Here is a 19,607-nt window from a genome sequence, read left to right as displayed (position 1 = left end):
TGCCCTGCAGGCTTGCCTCCTGGGCTCTGCCTCAGGCTGGGCACCTTCCTCTCTAGAAGGTTAACCCCAGTGCCAATTTGTCCTGACTATATAAAGGGCACAGAGGTACGGTGGTGGCCTGTTACTCTAGTGCTAAATAGTCCAGGTATGGTCAGCTTTGTGGGTGTATGGCCTGTGAGTAGATTCAAAGTGCCACCTTCTTGGTTGACTATGGTTCCTGTTCATTTTTTTCATCAGTTTGTTCCCCCCACAAAGGGCCCTGTACTCTAATTTTGCACTAAGCCTTATGAAATATGTAGTTGGTCTTAGGTCTAGGCTAGAATGGAGTAGCCCCTATGGGGTAGCTTGAGGCATTTGACTGAGCTGGCAACCAACTCCAAGGCCCATAACCAGGTTGGAAACCAAGTCTTGAAGTAAGTATAGCCTCAAACTAGACTTTGAATGGTTGTATTACAAAGTTCCTTGGCAACGGGGACAGGGAAGGCAGCTGAATCCTGGGGGAGGTTTAGCTACAAATCTTACTCTGAAATTAATTTTTAAAATCACTGTGGGTCTTCCCGCACTTGTGAACCATCAGCCAATACAGTCCACAAAGGTCGTGAGAGCAGGGACTTCCAGTGGGAGGGTAGGGAGTTGCAAGCCTGTGAGTATATAAAGTGAGTGACCACACTGGGACCGCTTGTCAGTAGTCAGATCAACTTTACTTAGAGTGACTGAAGGCTTATAAAATTTTGGGAGACTGAAGGTAGGGACACCCAGGATGGTTAGAGGTCATTGGCTGGGGTTCAGGGCACCTAGAATGCCCCTTAGCATGGGGAAGCACTCCAGGAATCTCAGGTGCTAGCTGAACAGGTTTTGTCAAGAGAAAGAAACTGATCCTATAAACTAATGACATTCCTCAGGTAGAGGCCAGTGTCGGGGCTTAGAATTCTCCAGACAAGGTCAGAGAAGGAAAAACTCTGCTAAAAGAAGAGTCCCCCATTATGTGGCAAGCCCCAGAAGGCTATCTGGCCAATGGTAGACTTTAACCTTAATTAGCAGTTTTCCCACAAATCACGGATTAGTAATCAGATGAGTTCTTCTGCCCAGGGGAGCGATAGAGCTGTCATGATATTAGTCATGCCCGACTTTCTAGATTTTATAGACTACTCATTTGCAGTTGGGTTCAATTCATGGTGGAACTTGGTGGCCATTCTCTATTTGGAGGTTGTTCTTATACAGTGGGTTAATGTTCCACCGTGTAAGGAAAACATAACTGAGTCATTTCTTTCTTCCCTCCATCTTGGTCTTTTTCTCCATACAAAGCCAGTAATGACAGGAAGGGGTGTTATTATGTACAAGGGTGCCTGCGTGGCCTGATGCTGGTGCTAGAATGATGTCAGTTTTCTTTTCTTCTTTCTGCCTCCTCGCTCCCACACCATATCTCCTTTCAGGGTCTCACATAGCCCAGGCTTGTCTTGAAATCACTAACTTAGCCAAGGATGTTCTTGAAATTCTGATTCCCCTTTCTGTTATTTCCTATAGATATGTGCCATCGCTTCTGGCTTATATGGTGCAAGGGATTCAAGCCACTCATGCTGGGCAAGTGGTGTGCTGCTGAGTGATAGCCCAACACCTCAACATTCTTTAGAACATTTTCCTTTGAGTTCCCAGAGGCAGCCTAATACTGCCACCATCGTAACCACAGATCCCTGCTAACCCCTTGTCTTTTCCATAGTTGTCCTCTGAGCGAGCAGCTGACTCCTCAGTCCTCATAAGCGCGTCTGCCCCAGATCGGGTGCACCCTTTTCTCCACCTACATGGAATTACCAGTCTTAATGGCTCTATTCCCTCTGGCCTCTAACAAGATTATCTCTCCATCTTTCAGAGCTCAATTGGCCTTCCAAAAGCCTTGATGAAGGATTTTTGACTAGGTTTAATCCACCCTAATCTTTCCTTTATAAATTTAAAACCCTCTACGGGGTGTACACCTTCCCTGGAAATTACTGGCTTTGTTCATGATGTGGCTTTGGGCATAATCCTGTGTTGGGGATTGGTTTTAATGCTTTGTCTTAATTCAGCTCTCCAAATCTCACGGGAATCTCTGTGTTCAGATGTCCCTAATTGGTTTTTGATTGATCAATAAAGAGCCAATAACCCATGGTTGGGTGGGGACACAGAGGTGGGACTTTTAGGATTCCCAGGCAAGAAATGCAGAGGAGAGAATTGGGGCAGAATTGCCATGATGAGGAAGCAGAAAGATCAGACTTAAGAGCCTGCTGACATGTAAGAGTCAGGGAAGAAGCCCCAGGGGCCACTCCCTCGATTGGGTCTTGGGTAGCAAAGATAAAATATAGGTTTAGAAAATGTTAACTCAGGAATCCCGAGGAGTGTGGGCTAGCCGCAGGGAGGCCAGGAGTGGTCCAGCCATTGAACAAGTTAAGGCTTATTAAATATAAAGGTTGTGGGTGCATGTCTTTCATTCGTGAATCTAGAGCTCTTGGGCAGGTGTGGAGACATGCTTCCACCTGAGAGGAACTCAGAGCAGCTAAACAATTCACTGCTGTAGTCCTAACTACACTGTTTACCTGAAAGGACATTGAACACCTCCAGTGCATACAGGTTCTCGTTCAATGTATCAGATCTGAATGTTTTGGATTCTGTACTTTTTGAGTAGTTGTGTATATGTATATGGTATATGGTATATATGTATATGTATGTAGTGTTTGTATATATGTAGTTGACATGCCCTGAGGATGGAATCCAAGTCTAAAGATGAGACCCACTTTTGTTTCAAATAGACCAACAACTACAGATAGTCTGCAGGTAACTCCACACAGTCTTTCAACAGAAGCCCAGAAGAACATGGACACTGAGTATGGCCTCTCTTTCTTTTTTATCTTTCCAAAAAGAGATCATGAACTCCCAGGAGAGGAAGGCAGGCAGTCCCCATCCCTGAGGTTACTTAATTACTGTTCAGTACCTAGTTCCCAGCTTTGAGCCTCTTTTCTGATACAGCATCCTGGGTCACACTTGTATTTGGAAGAGTGTCCTCCTCCTCCTCCTCCTGTTGGACGGGTTTCACAGTTCTCCACAACATCACTCCAAGGATGCCAACTGCCAGGCCACCTATTGCTGCCACTGGCACTGCCCAGTAGAGTGCATTGGAGGGTTCTTCAGCCTTGTCTGGAAGAAGCTGACTATTCCGGAGGGTGTAGAGGAAAGGCCTTTCCTGGGGGAGGAGGCAGGAGGGTCAGAGATTAAGGGCTCAATTCACCCATCCACCAGCTCAAGCCCTGTCTCTACAAGAGCACAATGACCTCACTTATCTTCCTAGTCTGTCCTCGTGGAACTCTTCTTTCTTCACCCAGTGCCTGAATCCTTCTGAATGAGGATGGGTCTGTCTAATGGTCAACACATAGCTATAAGCTCCTGTTGGTTCCTTGCCAGCATTTCCTTTCAAATATGATTTTGAAAGGTGGGGAGCTGATAAGCTACTATTGGAAAAGTCTTGGGGTGCAGCTGAGCCTGGCTTCTTGGGTCTTATTGTTCTCAGTAAACAAACCCTAAGTACCGCTGCTTGGCTCTGGGGAGCTCTAATGAGCACCTGAGGACCGAGGTAGGATATCCTGTCACTGCCCAGGAGGAAGGTACAGAACCGACCATGTTAAAAAGAAGAGGGGTGCAAAGAGAAGGGAGAGATCAACAGAGGGGTGTGTCTGGAGACAGGAACAGCAGAAGTCGACAAGATGAGAGAGGGGCCCAGGAAATCAGGGTCAAAGCCAGTAGTGAATAAAAACAAGACACAAGCACCTAGTGGGACTTATATGGGAAGTGGGCCCATTTGCCTAGGGTGTGTAGTAGTAGCAGGAGGTAGGTGTCTCCCCTTGGGTAGTGGTGACTAGATAAGGATCCCAGCATCCTTATCAAGACTGGAGTAACTTTCCAGGACTCCAGGATTTAGTGTCTAGAAGCAAGTGGAGGATGAGGAGGAAGCAGCAGAGGAGAGCTGGAGGAACAGATGGGCATCTGGTCAGTGGTTCAGGAGAGAAAGGACAGGAGCATGGACTCTGAGCACAGATGGTGTCTTCATTATCAGCTCCCATCCCTGAGCTCCAGTGTAGGGCTCGGCACGAAAAGATGCTCAGAGCCCACAGCACTCAAGAGGCAGAGGCAGGCAGATTTCTGAGTTTGAGGCCAGCCTGGTCTACAAAGTGAGTTCCAGGACAGCCAAAGCTATACAGAGAAACTCTCGCCTTTAATCCCAGCACTCGGGAGGCAGAGGCAGGCAGATTTCTGAGTTCGAGGCCAGCCTGGTCTACAAAGTGAGTTCCAGGACAGCCAGGGCTATACAGAGAAATTCTGTCTCAAAAAATAAAATAAAATAAAATAAAATGCTCAGTTTTTTCTGAAGTAACTAGTAGTTTCAGGCATCTAGCTAGTACTCTCTCGACAACCTTCCAGTGTGACTCTTCTCTGCCACTCGAGTTGCCACTCGCCCTCCCCTATTTTGTGTCCATCAGAAAGGACAGTTATGATGCAGTGAACGGCAGTATGATAAAGTCCCGGCCCCCCGACCCCCATCCAGTCAACTTAAGACAGATAGGCTATTCATGTTCACTTACAGGTGAGGGGCACTTGAGTTTGGTTCTGTTGTATATGAAGTTATTGGAGGATGTCTTCCAGCCCACTGGTTCCAGCTGGAAAAGAGAAAAAGGACACCCTGATTGTATAGAAATGTTAGAAGCTAGCTTACATGGGATACTCTTTTGGAAAAGTGCATTCAGACCAGCAACCTGTTAAGCTCTGTCACACTGCTCTGGCCAGAGCTGGAACTGTCTCATAGGGAGAAACATCTGTCTCAACAGGGCAGAACTCCTGAGCGGATGCCTCTGAATTTACCCAGAAGGACATCAAGGCCCCAGGAACAATCAGCCCATGAAGAATCTCTTATAAGGCTGGGACCAGAATGCCCAGCCTCTCCACGTGTGGGTGGCTGTGATTACAGACACTATATCTTCAATTTATAAAATGGTGATCATATTTACCAACTTGTCCAAGTGTGTGCAGCTAGTCAGTTTCAGGAACACTTTGAAAGCATATCGGTTACCATGACACTCTTACTACATTTGGCTTGTCAACCCTGAAGAAACTGGAATCTTACTGGAGCTGCTCTCTGGGTTGTCAAGCAGATGAAAACATTTACTAGAAATATCCCAGGGAGCAGCTGTGGTGTGGTGTGGTGTGGTGTGGTACTGCTAAATGCTTCCATAGCAGAGTGAGGAGCAGGAAGCTGCTATACCCCAACCCATCCCAGCAACTTCAGGTAGTTGAACTTGTACCCCAAGGGGAAGAAAAGATCTGGCACCTTGAACTGGTCTGACCTTCATCCCCTGTAGAATCTGTTTCAGGTCTATCCCTAGCCTCTAATCCCTGATGATGCAGGAAGTAAACACTCTCCTTGTGCTGGAGACAGACCTGGGCTGTGATCTCACTGTCTGCTGTGTGAAGGCCCTCCACACCCATCTCTTAGGAACTTAGAGGAGACAGATGGCTCTGAGCTTGGCTTTCCCAGGGCATCTGGATGGCTGCCATTAACTGCGGTAGGAGTTTTAGGACAAGTATCTTAGGGCTTCTAGAGAAACCATGACATGGAAGCACGTGCCAACTGGGATGGGTTTGAGGTGGAGATCTGTTTCTGCTTTCTTAGAGCCAAGGAAACACAACTGTGTTCTAGCAAACAGAACCACTAGGGACAGAATGGAGGCTAAAGGTCAGGTTGGCTGTTTTTCACAGATACTCCAAGGACTGGGTTCAATAAACCTATCAATGTTCTCTTCCTGTTGGTTCCCATCAGAGTGCATCTAACACTGTTCACCTGCCCTGAGTAGTCTCCACCTCCTTGGCTGTTGTCTTTGTGACTTCTTTTGCAGTCATCCATATCACATTCGTAACCAGTCCCTCCTTAGCCTGCCCCTTGGTACTTGGCCCTATGCTCCCACTACCAGTTTCTCCCCTAGGGTGAATTCCAATGTCACTTTTCTGTTGTGGTTGTCAAGTCTCACCCAGACCTTCCTATTTGAGCTCCAGGCTCTTTCACTTAGCAGACCCCATGCCTCTGTGTGAGTATCTAGGAGGCAGCCCCTACTTCCCAGGCCTGATGCAGAATGCAACTTCCAGGAAGAAGTCTCTTTTGCTATTTGACTCTGTTTGGTGTCTTAGACCCCAAAGCCAGGAGTTCCTCCCTAGTCACTTCCCTCAGCAAATTTTAAATACATCCTAAGTGACCACAGCTCTCCTCCAGGGCTATCACCCTGGTCTCAGCCACATCCACTCATGCGATCTCATCTCCTGTACCTTTGATTCCAGTCCACATCTGTACAGTAGCTAGAGGACCAACGGCAACAGTCAGGCCCTTGTTTAAAACAGCTGAGAATGTGGCCCTTGTCTGTCTGTCTGACCTTGGTCCCTGACTTTGGACTTGAAGCTTCAGCCCATTTCTGACTCCATGCCACATGGGTCCTATTTCTTCTCCCTGGAACACTGTGGCCCATGCCGCTGCCTGGCTGGCAACCTCTTGGCATTCAATTCATATGGCATCAATGAAGCTGCTTCTCCTCACCACTACCCTACATCCCACCTCCCTGCTTTACAGCTTATAAAGCCCAATCTAGTCGGTTGTATATGACCTTGTGTTAACCTGTCTAACTTGTTTATCATCCATCTCTTCCTGGTCACACTATTTACACTCGGTGAGAGCAGGGGTATTCTTTATTCTATTGTTCAGTTTCTGGCACCTGGAACAGTACCTACTGCGTAGTCATCACGGAGAGTGGTTTGATGAACAGATAGAGAAATGGAAGTCAGCAGGACTGGAATGGAAAGAAGGGAAAAGGCCTGGAGCAGCCCCAGGGGATGGAGTTGTTTTTCCAGAACCAACCATTCTTAACACTGTGGGGTACCAATGATGCAGCCAACCTTAGGGCTAGGCAAGGTGCCATGGAGCAGGAAGTCACTGGCCTATGTTGAGGAGGTAAAAGGCCAGGTGTAGTTGGCCTTTTGAGTGTTTGTTTAGACGAGGCAAGGAGGTGAGAACCCAAGGTAAAAGGACAGTGGTACTTAGGTGGTGCAGGGATTGCCAAACTGCAAAGTAGAGGCAGGGGGTGCCTAGCATGGTGGCCAGAAAAAGGAACTGGGGCCACGTCCCAAAGGCCCCGTGTACTACAGCAACAGTGTCTAATCTCTCTTTTCTTTGGAAGACTGAAGGCAGGGCATGATTTGCTTAGGTTCTCTTTTATACAAACTGTGCAGCTGCTCTGTGGGAAACAGATCTAAGGCAGTGGACCATAAACCCTGTTTGTTAAAATCATCTTGGGAGTTCCTTTAAAAAGTGGTGACTCTAGACCATTCATAATGGTACATGACTTTAATCCTCGCAATCAGGCGTATCTCTATCAGCTCTAGACCAGTTTGGTTTATATGACCAGTTGGGGTATATAGTGGGGTCCTGTCTTGAAAGAAAGAGAAGAATATCAAGTCTAATACCTACTCCAGACAAATTTTATCTATTTATCAATAGATAATAGATAATATATACATATATATATATATATATATATATATATATATATATATATACACACACACACACAGAGACATACATGATGTATGTCTGTGTGTGCATGTGTGCATATGAAAACAGTTGTCCCCAGAGGCCAGAGAAGGGCATCAAACTTCCCAGGAATTATAGGCAATTGTAAACTGCCTGTGCTGGATAGGTTTTTGACTTGACGGATGCTATAGTTATCTGAGAAGAGGGAACCACAATTGAGAAAATGCCTCCATGAGATTGGTCTGTAGGTAAGCCATTAGGTAGGCATTTTCTTAGTGATTGATGTGGGAGGGCCTGGCCCATTGTGGGCAGTGTCTCTTTTGGGCAAATGGTCCTGGATGATATAAGAAAGCAGGCTGAGCAAGCCAATAAAACAGCATTCCTCTATGGCCCCTGCTTCCTCAGTTGCTGACTCTAGGTTCCTGTTTGAGTTCATGCTCTGACTTCCTACATGGACAAACTGTGCTGTGGAACTGTAAGCTGAAAGAAACCCTTTTCTATCCAAGTTGCTCTTGGATAAGTTTTATAGCAGCAATAGAAACCTAGCTAAGACACTGTCTGACATAGCCGGGAACTGAACTTGGGATCTTTGCAAGAACAGTATACACTCTTAAGCCAGATGACAAGATGCCTCCAGATCACTGCTATATTTTAAAAGTACTATTTGTGGAAGCTAACAGAGAAAAATGATAAGTATACATACATGCAGCTGATCATTTTGGTAAAAAGATCATACCAGCATGGTAACCAAGAACTAGCACATGACCAGTACTCAGAAGGGCTCCTCCTACATCTTCCTCAACCCTATTTACTTAAAGAGAAATGATCATGAAAGATGACGCTTTCTTCTAATGCCTTACAGTTAGCTACTTGCCTTTGATGTAGGTGAGTGTGCATGCGTGTGTGCATGCATATGCTGCACGTATGCATATAATGTTGAGGTGTGTAGAAATACTCTGGCTTCTGGATGTACAACAGTTTGTTGATGGACATCTGTGAAATTTCCAGCTTGAAGTTAACGATGTGTGTGGTGCTCCTATGAAAACTGTAGTATGTATCTTTTTAGTGGACTCTTCTCTGCAGGAGAGTGTTGTTGGGTCTCAGGAAATACACAGGTTCAGCATCATTAGATACACAAGAGCTTGCCAAAGTGGTTGTAAACATTCATTATATTTAAGTCACCCGAGGATTTAAGGCTCCAGAGGATTCTAATATGAACCAGTGCTGAGAACTGCTGTACAGGGGGTAGGCGTCTGGAGGCAGAGATGCCAAACAGGAGGCATAGGGTTTGCTGATAAGGAGTATTGTGTAGCAGAAATAGGACTCAGAAGAAGAGAAACAGCTCCTGGTCTTGACCTTTGCACAGGTCTCTAGAGGAAGAAATGTGGGTTACAAAGCCAGGAGACACACAAGATACAGTGACAGTGACTTAAAGTGCATTTGTTGCTCCTGTAGAGTGCCCTGGGAACATCAGCCAAAGATGTAGACACTATGTCATAGGACTCTAATTATGAGACATGAATTCATCGACTGTATATGTGCTTATCAGGTTGGTGTTATGGCTGGGCCACCAGAGGAAGACATGGGAAACATGGACTCTTGTTTTTGTGGTGCCACTAATCGGCTGTGCGAGGCTGTCCCATGTCTCTTGTTCTTAGTTACAGAGTGCCCTGGCTTGGTGACCTCTCAGATCTCCTCCAGCTCTAACAGCCTATTATTTGCTTGCTGTGACTCTAGAGGTGGCATTCCAGTAAGATGATTGGAGAGTTGGCAGGATACTAGAGATGTATGTCTGAGACGGGTTTGGGATGAAACATGGGACTCTATAATTATTCCCCTAAATTACATAGGACAAGGGACTCTGGGGTGGTTTTAGGTTTTTGTTTTTTAGTTTAGGGTTTTTTGTTTTCTTGTAATTTGGGTTTGGCTGGGACAGCACAGTTGTTTTGTGTTTTCAGTGTTTTAGCTTCTGTTTTTATATCTACACCCCTTCCACCTGACCTCATGGAACAAAACTCTCGCACCTGGGTGAATGGAAAGAGTACTTCCTTACTGCTTTGGAAAAGAAGACAAGAACCTTACAGCAGAGAGCAATGGACCTGGTCATGACTGAGCATCTATCTGGCTATGGAGACTCAGGAGACGCTGGAGAATCCCAGCTAGAAGCAGATGTGGCTTGAAGGGAAAGCTGGGGAGGCACGAGCAAGAACTTTGCTTTTCCTGGCTCTTGATAATATGTGGATTCCCCTAAGATTTGGGGGAGCAGAAGACAGGAAATAGATTTCCATTCCATGGAGGGATGTTAAAAGAGACAAGCTGTGGCATAGTCATTGGAGGACAAAACAAAAGTAAACAGAGCCCCAGGGGTGAGTGACGGAGAACTTATCTAGTACGTGTGATGCCCTAGGTTCAAAACCCAGAAATAAAACAATAAAACACAACACACACACGCAACAAAGCCGGATACAGTTATAATTCTGGCATTTGGGAGGCAGTATTGAAAGTATCAGGTCAGCCTGGGCTATAGGAACTAAGAAAATCAAGATAAACTGAGAAGGCAGGTGGAGGGAAACTCAAAGATATTCTGACGGCAATTTAGAATCCTGTGCAGAAAGAATATGAGGTGAAAGTTTTAGAACTGTGCAGACGGACAACATCAATGGAAAAGAAGCCGGGTCTGCAGCTGAATAGGCTTACATGCCACTTTGGGTGCTAGGGAGGAGGTGGCAATGTAGCTAAGGGGAAAGTCATCATTGTGAGTCAACTGAGGAAGGCTTCAGGCAGCATTTGGGGTTGCTAACGGGTGTAGGAATATCTGCCCAGCAGTGATTGGCACAGACACCCTTGGCCTGGAACTGCAATAAAGACTAGAGATGTTGATGGTTCAGTCACCAAGGGAGACATGCAGGCCAGATGGGTATTGTTATAGAGCCTAGATCAAAGACTATGAAAACACCTCATTTGCTGAGACAGATGATTTAGGGATCAGGGGTGACAGGCAAGGCATAAAGAAGGACAGCTGTCCCTGTGCACCCAGGGCTGCATATTCATTTCATAAGGTTCTCTCCTTGAGTGGAAAGGACTGGAATAGGTCTCCACTGGCGAGAACAAGCTGTATTGATGCTGCCTATAGAAACACTAGTTGGAGATTTTTTTTTTTTTTTTTGGTTTTTCAAGACAGGGTTTCTCTGTGTAGCCCTGGCTGTCCTGGAACTCACTCTGTAGACAAGGCTGGCCTCGAACTCAGAAATCCACCTGCCTCTGCCTCCCAAGTGCTGAGATTAAAGGTGTGTGCCACCTCTGCCCGGCTCTAGTTGGAGATTTTGAGAACTGGATACTGAAAGCGTAACGGGGCTGACATTGGTCTAAAGTGATTTTTGTGCTGAGTCTCTGTATTCTGTATCATTACTTCACAGATGTTGACACAGGTGAACAGAGAGATACTCTGCCCAAGGATGTACAGCTGGCACTCTCATCGTCTTATTCAGTCTGATTGCAAAGCTATTCTTCTCTTCGTGATGCTGGTAGCTGTGCTAAGTGTGCAAATGTATGCCTTTAAAAAGGCATGTATACATGGGGTGTGTATGTAAGTACAAGAGCTTGCAGCCAGCCTGATGGCCCGAGTTCGGGGCCCAGAAGCCACATGGTTGAAGAGAATTGACTCCTACAAAAGTTGTTCTGACTTCCACGTCTATACTGTGGCATGTGCATACACACAATAAGCAAATCTAACGTCTTAAAACATTTTCACATCAAGGGGTGGGGTAGTGAGATGGTGACTTGCCATCCAAGTCTGATGGTCTGAACTTGACCTCTGAAACCCACAGCAGAAGGAGAGAACTGATCCCAGGATATGTCCTCTGATCTCTGTATATTCACACACTCAGGTATAATAAAGATCTATTAGGGGCTGAGCAGATGGCTCTGAGGGGAAGAGCTTGCTGCTAATTCAACTAAGCATAAGAACATGAATTCAAAGTCCTAGAATCCATGTAAACAAACAAACAGCATGGTTGTGTGTGTGTGTAGCCCCAACACAGTGGAGGGTAGGCAGAAGGTAGGATAGCCAACGTGTGCCCTGGGGCACATACACCAGGGTCAACAGTGAAGTTTTAGGGGAAAAAATTCATAGCAGCAGTTTGTCCTCTTGTGGGACTGAGCCAATACCCTTAGGGTGCTCCCCCAGGAGCACTTCCACTTACCATGTTATTCCAGAGGGCAATGGCCATCTCAGCATGCCCACGGTCTGAGAAGTAGAAACAGTCTTCAGAGAAGAAAGTGAGGTCCAGGCCCTCACGCTGTGACCAGAGACAAGAAGGTTAATGTCTGGACTCAGCTGCCAGCCTCCCCACCCAGCAGGGGACACAGCAGGCCCCCTTTCATCCTTTGGATCCTATTTCAACCTGCTCCAGACACTGGTGGGAAAATCTTCAGGGGTTTTGGATTTTTTTAAAAAGTGAACATTTATTATAGCTTCCTTAGTTCAACACTGTCCTGAAAATGACACTCTAATAATTTTAGGAAGATTTCCATTCTGGGGTGGGAGGTGACATGGGGTAGGGGAGGGACACTTGGTCACTATTGCTTATTTCTAAGAATGTCTAAGTTCTAATCACACACACACACAGTAGAAAGAAAAGCTCTACCTGTGGGAGGCTTGCTGGAAGAAGATAATAAAAACAAGTGCTACATTCTTATGCTTCCTGGAATGGGCTGCAGCTTACCTCATTCAGTGGGATAAAGGTATTCCGGAAGAAAGGCTGCACAGTGACTGCGAAGTCCTCACGCTCCATGTACCGGTGCCAATAGGAGAGCTCGGAGATGCCGCTCTGAGGATGGAGAGGCTGCTCAATCCAACTGGCAAGGTTAGACAGGGTCTGCTTGGGCTGCCATGGGTTGGTTGTGACGGGAGGAGACCCACGGTAGACTAAAGGGACTTAAAGGAAGTGTGCCTGCCCACACAGGGACTCATCCTGCTTGTATGAACCACTGTATCTTACCTCCCTACGCTGACCAATAGGAAGAGAGTCAAGGGGTCCCTGGCTGGAGCTCTCCATTCCCAGGCTCTATTAGTTTTATCCTAAGAGGCTAAGTCTAAGTCATTAGTGATGTCGAATTGGCCATGGGCCTAGCTGCCTTCACTGCATGTAGTCAGTGAGACCTAGCTCACACGAGGACGACTATCTCCTCAGTTCTTCAAAAATGCCTAAGAATTTAGGACTACAGGGATAGAGAGTCCATGTGTTTTGGACTCAAGTACCCAAACATAGAATATAAAAAGATTAAACAAAATATACCCATAGTAAGGACTTCACACAATTCACCTGAGATACAGAGGCAAAAGGGGAAGACAGGAGGAGCACAGATAGCTTGTCTCACTTGCTCTTGGAAGGTTGCTGAGGTGAAGAGGGTGTGGGGGAGGGGGAGGAGGGAGGGCTTCTAAGAGGAAGATGACTTGCCCCATTAAAAGGAGTTAGCTTGCAACCAGGCTTTGGGTGGGCTTGTCCCAAGGCCAACAATGGTAACATTGATATGCAGGCGTGTTAGGGGGGTAGGCAGAGGGTGGAGGAAGAAACTATTAGTAGAACCAGGGTTTCTGTTCATGGAGAGAGGAGAGGGGAAGGCAGTGGGAGCCAGGTACAGTGAGCCTTCTCCTCAGAAAGGTTAGAGGTTAGCAGTGCCCTGCTGTGTATCATCTGCTCTGAAGGCTGGGTTTCTCCCAACTGCCCCTTTGAGATCTCTGTACCATCTTTCCCCAGGTAAATAGTGTGAGGAATAGGATCTCCTTTTAGGGAGCCGCTTGCTCTCAGCCGAGCCTTGTTGAACACACAAGTTCCGAGTCCTCGCTCAGGGAACACGGCGTGGGCTCCCATCAGGAGCACCCGGGAGGAAGAGAGTATCCAGACTCACCTGGAGGTTCCAGTTTAGTTTCTTCAGCTCCTGCATCGCTGTGAGGTTTTGGGAGTGTCTTAAGCAACTGCAGTTTTTCCTACAAGACAAGAAATCTAGTCTTGAGGCTGCCTTGGCCCAATCACACCCTCCTAACAGAAGTTTTTGTCCACATGGTGCAGTCTGTGCCACTAAATGGAGGTGGGCGGGGCTTGACACACAAGTATGCCTAAAACACTTGGGTCTAAGTCAAAAAGCCTTAACTCAGGAATGTGGTTGAAAAGGTATGCAGTGGTAAGTGCAGACTGGAGGCTTGGTCCCTAGCTTTGGCACTATGGGGCAGTGGCAGAGCCTTTAGTGGGTGAAGACTAACTGGAGGAAGTAGTCACAGGAGTCACACCCATTGTTTTCCCACCAGCTTTGCTTTCTAACCTCCATGAAGTGACCAGCTGCGTTCCCCCACATTTTCCCACCCAAAACTGTCTTGTCAAAGGGCCAAGAGACCACGGACTGAAAAGTGAAGCCTAGAACCAAAATTCCCCTATTCTCATAGACTGACACAAGATACTTATTTCCGGTTGGAAGGGTTAGCCCCTGAAGCAAGGTCTCTTTCCTCTTGTGTAGACCCTCTTTCTCTGTGGTGATTATTTCCTAACTCTGAGGGAAGGCCTGGGTGGAGTTCTGGCAAGACTTCTGTGGTGGCTCTGCCTCTGGACTCCTCCCCAGTTCTGAAGCTTCTCACTGCCACGCACTGGGGAGTTTCCTTAGGGTCCAGAGTGTGAAGACAACTGAACAGCCTGAGACACCCTTGACAAGGTGAACTGTGTGATACCAGCATCTGAGGAATTGGAGGGACTTTCCTTGCTAACCATGGCCATTCCACCTGGGGACTTGATTCCTTAGCCACCTTTACAAGACATCTATTTGTCTTCAGATAGGACTTCTTAGTCACAGCTGCCAAACTTCTGTCCGTCCCACAGTAATTCCTGACCGTTAGAACCTCCGACCCCTGCTTTTGAGGATGGGGTAAAAGCTGTCTTTCTAGCTTGTACTAGCCCCATACATGAACTTCCTGATGATGTCACTCTTGGGGAGGGTTTATTCCTATTTTTATAAGCAAATATCCAGAGGTCCAGAGACACTGTTGGTTTCCTCAGAAGCAGAGCCAGAATTTTAGGGAAACTAAAGGCGTCCTTGAGGTTTATTGTCCTCTGCAAAGAGTAGACTTGCCAGTGAGGACTTTGGAATCAGAAGTGCCGGGGAGTCTTCTAGGTCCCTTGGTGTGTCTCATTTTATAGAAAAGGAAGCTACCATCCAGGGAAGGGAGTAGGTAGGCATGTGATTCTCCAAGCACATCCAAGTGTTTTCTAAGTCCCTGGCTTCTAGCCCTGCCCACACTGTGTCCCTCCTAATATGCCTATGAAACCCTGCCCAGCCCAGGCAGCCTTGCCCCGCACACTTACTGAACTGCCAGTGGCATGGCACATTTCCCACCTTGGACGTGGTGCAGGCCAGCCAGCTCCATGACTTCCACCACATTGATGAAAACTCTGGGAAGCTGCAGGAGGCAGAGGGGTGGGGTCCATGAGTTTGAGGACAGTTGTCAATCTAACCTCATCCTCCCCATCATTACCACAGAAGAAATGGATGCCCAGGGAGGAGCCTGGATGATTACATCGACACTTCCTAGTGTCTCTCTTAGTTAGGCAGAAAAGCTGAGACCCAGAGAAGTCACAGGGCTAATAAAAACCACAGTGGTTGTCTTCAAACCCAGGCCAGCTGGCTCCAGTGGAAGCTCTCTGCTATGCCACTGGCTAGCTTCCGAGCCAGTCAGAAGCTGTTTTGTGGAGAATCAAATACAACTTGCCTAGAAGCACCCACAGTGGGGGCCCTCCACACATGTCAATAGTGGGAAAGCAGGGTGGCTTGCAGGACCAGGGAGCAGACTGCTTCCTACCCATTCCTACCTCCTCATAGAGGATGTCCAAGGCTTGCTGGATGTACTTGACATACTCTTTAGTTGAGTTGTCCTCCTGTATAGGGAAAAAGGAGGCTCTCTTTGGCTTTCTACTCCGAGAGGAAGAATTAGAGGATGAACTGGGTGACTGCTGTCCCTAAGAGCCCACCTTCTTGCATTCCTCAGACTTGGCCTGAGGGACCTGATGGTGTCCTTTTTCATTAATACATGTCCCCAGGATCAGGGACAACACTGTTTACATGAGGGGCAGGTGTGCTGGGACTCAGAGAGGCATTTCCCTACACTATGTATCCACTGGCAGCTCTGGGTTTCTTCTGGTTTCCAATGACCCCTACAATCCAGGACCCAGCCATAGCGAAAGCTCCAGGGGTTAGGTCCTTCGTGCAGCCCAGACTCCCAGTTATGGACAGGACTGAGGGAAGATTCTAGAAGAGCTGAGCCTGCATGGGGAAAATAATCATGCCAGGCTCTTGATAGTTACTCTCTGAGATCCACAAGGAGCTATGAGCTTGCCTGCCACCCCCAACAGAGTCAAACATTCCACCACCTCTTCAGAGCCCTGGCAGCTGCCTTTTCCTGGCAAAATAAAATGCAGGATGTCCCCAGCTTAGAACAAGATGTATTCTAAAAGGTACAGGTTTCAAACGCTTGTAAGTCTGGACATGTTTCCCCATAGAGACACATCAGGAATGGGGTCAACTCCCAGGCCAGCTGGCTGGGGTTGGTTGCTTAGATTATCATGGCCCTGAAGGGCAGCAAGGACAATCAGTTTGGTTCTATTTTCCCAACTCCATTTACCTCCCCCTCCAAGAGAGGGCAGACTCCAAGCAGACACAAGACAGAGTCACTGGCCATCTACTGGAAAGTGCCATCTCTCTGTCCCAAAGAAGCCACCACCTCAGTGTCTGAAGACTGGGTCCTTCTAGACCTTTCTTCTGAGTTGGGGAACCACTTAGGAAAGCTAAGTCTCAACTGTGTAAACCAGAGGTTGCCTGGGTAGAATCAAGTGCCTGGAGCCCAGCCTAGTATGACATTCAAAAGGGAAGGAGATGAGTCAGAGCCCAAGGTGAGGAGGATGGGGGCAGCAACTTAATTCCCAGGCTCTCAGTGAGGCTTGCCAGGGGCTTACCGGATTCTCACAGTAAAGACACAGGTCGTTGTTTCCAATGAGGAGTGTAATCAGCTTCCAGTCTTCCTGTAGGTTGATTGTCTGAGAAGACAAATCCTGAGTTTAAGATCTGGGGACAACTGCTGGTAACACTAACCGTGCTACCCAGTCAGCTTCTCAGATACTGTCATCTTTTCTGTATCACACAAAGTATGAGGTAGGGTCTCCTCCATGCTTCTCTGAGGTGATGGGCACGCCCCTGTAAGAAGTGCGTACGTGTGTTTATGTGTGTGTGTGTGGGGGGGGATTCTGCTCACACAAAGGAGACAGACTACACTCTCTATCCCCCTCCCCCTTGAAATCCTCTTAATAGGCTAAAGTGGGTGTGTCCCACAGGAAAGGCCTCATGGGCTCTCATGTTCCTCAAATGTACTCTGAGATGTTCAAAGGAGTCTGTGTCAAAAGATGGAACTTGAGGGTCAGGGCTTCTAGGGCCTGGGTTTATAGAGGGAGAACCCAGTGGGGTCAGCATGGTGGGGTAGGTCCAGGGAGGCCCTGGAGTTGTGGCTTCCTATTCACTGTCCACTATAAACTGAGTCCCTCCAGCTGGAGTCCACAGCACAAGAACAGAGCGTTAGGAAAAAGTGCAAGTGAGATTCTGAGGGGTTGGGGAGGGAGAAAGGGGAAGGCCTGGAATGGGCAGCCTATTTTTAGAACTTAGTGTTTATATAAGAAGGCGCTGGGAAGGCAGCTCTGGGGTAAAGGCCCCAGGCCTGTGATCTTGGCCAACTCCTCATTCCACCTTGCCTACCTGCAGCCTACCCTGGGGCAGGGTGCCTGCAGGCAGCGCCCATGAACTCCCTTGAAGACCACCTGAAGGCAAGCTGTGGGGGCACTGGAGGGGTTCAACAGGCCTGTAACCTCCCAGCTAAAGAGAAGAACAGCTTTTAGAGGGTCTGCACTCACAGGTGTGCTTTTCATCTTCTTCACCAGGGTCTTAGCCTGGGCCGGCATGTCCCTAGAGAGAGGGACAAAAGTCACTTTCAGACTTGCTTGGGATGGAGAACCTAAGCTGGACTCCAACAGTACTAACTCCATGAAACTCATTCTGAGTCAATCTTAGGATTATGCTTGGGCTTTTTCTCACCAGGGAGCTGCCAGGGACCTGGGGGCTACACCTATCCAGACCCTGATGCCCCTGGGGCAGGATCTGAGTCTTACTGACTTTGTATCTATGATTTGAACATTCTCACCAGAGATTTTTTTTTCCTCCCTCTTTTACCAAATCTTTTCACTACAAGCCAAGCCTCTTTAATTCTTACTCGGGTGCCTGTTTTAAAAATAATCTGTTTTATTTTTGAAAAGAGTCACATTCCTAAATTATCCCCCAGCTTTCTCCTTCCCAGGCATGGCGAGCCCTTCACCTCCGTCTGAGCCCCAGTGCCCAACCCTCGGATCCCTTTGTTCTTCTCAGTCATGACTTGGATTTTGACACTCGGTAATGAGACTGGTGGTAGAATAGCACACAGCAATGAAAAGGAATTAAACGTGGTTATCTGCAGCATTGATGGACCTAGGAGAGCTGTGGGCGACAGGCCTGTTTACAGCATGATGGCAGTGATAGCCTCATGGGTACACAGGTGTCAAAGACTCATCAAACTGTATACTTCTGAATATCCATGGTTCATTGTGGGTCAATATAGCTCAATGAGGCGAATTCCTTAAAAAGACATATGGACTGAGCTAGGTGTGGTGGAGCACACCTGCAATCCCAGGCCTAGGGATACAGAGGCAGGAGAATTGGGAGTTGAGGGCCAGCCTTGGCTACATAGTGAATTAGAGGTCAGCCTGGGCTACCTGAGACCCTGTCACAAAACAACAAAATTGAGAAATCAGGTGAGCAAAAGACACATGGCCAACATGAGATGCCAACGCAAGATGGTTACAGTCTGTGTAATGCATGGTGCTGCCCCCATCCCTTACGTGGAGAACGTATGCACCCAGGATTGTATTGATAGGTACATATAGGTTGTAAAGTAAAGGCACAGATATGCTGCAACTTTTAATAGGCCCAAGTCAGGCTCAAGGGCATTCATAGTGATGAGCCCTTAGGTTCCCTGGGGAGGTGCGGTACCTTTTGCATCCCCTTCACTTTACCATCCCCCCAGCAAGCTTCTTCCTAGCCCCCAGGCCCTCCCTCACCACACTCTTCATTCCTGTGTCCTTATCTGCAGCTCTTCTGTCTCATCTCCCCATCCCCTCCAGGGCTCAGGGCCTCTCCTTGTAGCTGTTTCCACAGCTCTGTGAGTCCACATAGGTCCCAGGCCTGAGACAGGTCCTGATATTCTCCTGCCTTCCTACGCACTCTATGGGCCAGTATCAAGTGAGCCGAGTCTGTGGTGTTGTCTAGTCCCTTGATGGACTCATTCCTCAGGGCACAGGGTTTACACCATTTCAGGCTATGCTCTCTCTCACTAACTCAGAATGAATGCAGTTTTGCTTGTTGTTTAACAAAAGGGAAGTTAGCTGTTGAATAAAACTGTGAAACTAAATAGCCCAAATAACAGCAAATTTTTGTATGCATGTGGAGTACTTAGTCCTAAATTCTTTCTAAAGTTTATCTCCTTTAATCCTATGACGGCTCTGAGGGACAGGTACTATGATTAACCTCATTATAGAGGAGAAATCCAAGACTCAGAGATGCTAAGAAACTTGGTCAAGATCACATAGTCTTACAGGTTTGAGGAAAGATTTGAACACAGAAGATCTGACCTCTGTGTACCTGCCTCATGTGTACATGACTGCTGGGGATTCAAACTTGGAGCCTTGGATTCCCCCCCCCCCCCCGTGAACTCATACTTATCCACGCTGATAAATGACAGAGTAGACATAAGAGAACGATTCCCAAACTTTACTCAAACTTTGCTTCCCCCAACACTGGACACTTTGTGTCAATGATGTCTCCTACTACTGCCTCTGCTCAGGCAGAGGTGCAGGGCAGGGTGGGAAGGGGAGGGGAGGGGAGGGGAGGGGAGGGGAGG

At 47.4% G+C, this 19,607-nt stretch overlaps 1 protein-coding gene and 1 long non-coding RNA gene across 6 annotated transcripts in view; one reads left to right on the top strand and one right to left on the bottom strand.

The window, feature by feature from the left end:
* Positions 1–2,849: 2,849 nt before the first annotated feature.
* The window catches only part of Plb1 (phospholipase B1), a 131,666-nt gene continuing 114,908 nt past the window's right edge, over positions 2,850–19,607 (bottom strand). For 3 of the 5 annotated variants that reach the window (XM_006504047.2, XM_006504048.2, XM_006504049.4), the window contains 9 exons: positions 17,533–17,584; positions 16,588–16,668; positions 15,448–15,513; positions 14,944–15,038; positions 13,502–13,580; positions 12,316–12,420; positions 11,794–11,889; positions 4,605–4,679; positions 2,857–3,211 (listed from right to left, as the gene is read on the bottom strand). In XM_006504047.2, coding sequence (XP_006504110.1) covers positions 2,963–3,211; positions 4,605–4,679; positions 11,794–11,889; positions 12,316–12,420; positions 13,502–13,580; positions 14,944–15,038; positions 15,448–15,513; positions 16,588–16,668; positions 17,533–17,584 — 898 coding nt within the window. In that variant the 3' untranslated portion in view covers positions 2,857–2,962. Of the gene's footprint in view, positions 3,212–4,604; positions 4,680–11,793; positions 11,890–12,315; positions 12,421–13,501; positions 13,627–14,943; positions 15,039–15,447; positions 15,514–16,587; positions 16,669–17,532; positions 17,585–19,607 lie in introns of those variants that run through there. The other 2 variants (NM_001081407.1, NM_172147.2) reach the window with 2 other exon arrangements.
* Positions 12,377–19,607, top strand: part of Gm36840 — a 37,128-nt gene continuing 29,897 nt past the window's right edge. The window contains exon 1 of the long non-coding RNA XR_376851.3: positions 12,377–12,456. This is a non-coding gene — a long non-coding RNA (predicted gene, 36840). The remainder of the gene's footprint in view (positions 12,457–19,607) is intronic.

Source organism: Mus musculus, chromosome 5 (assembly GCF_000001635.26).
Source record: "Mus musculus strain C57BL/6J chromosome 5, GRCm38.p6 C57BL/6J".
In the NCBI taxonomy this organism is placed as follows: Eukaryota; Metazoa; Chordata; class Mammalia; order Rodentia; family Muridae; genus Mus; species Mus musculus.
Note: the sequence above shows the minus strand (reverse complement) of the source record. Positions and strands in the feature narration are given on the sequence as shown.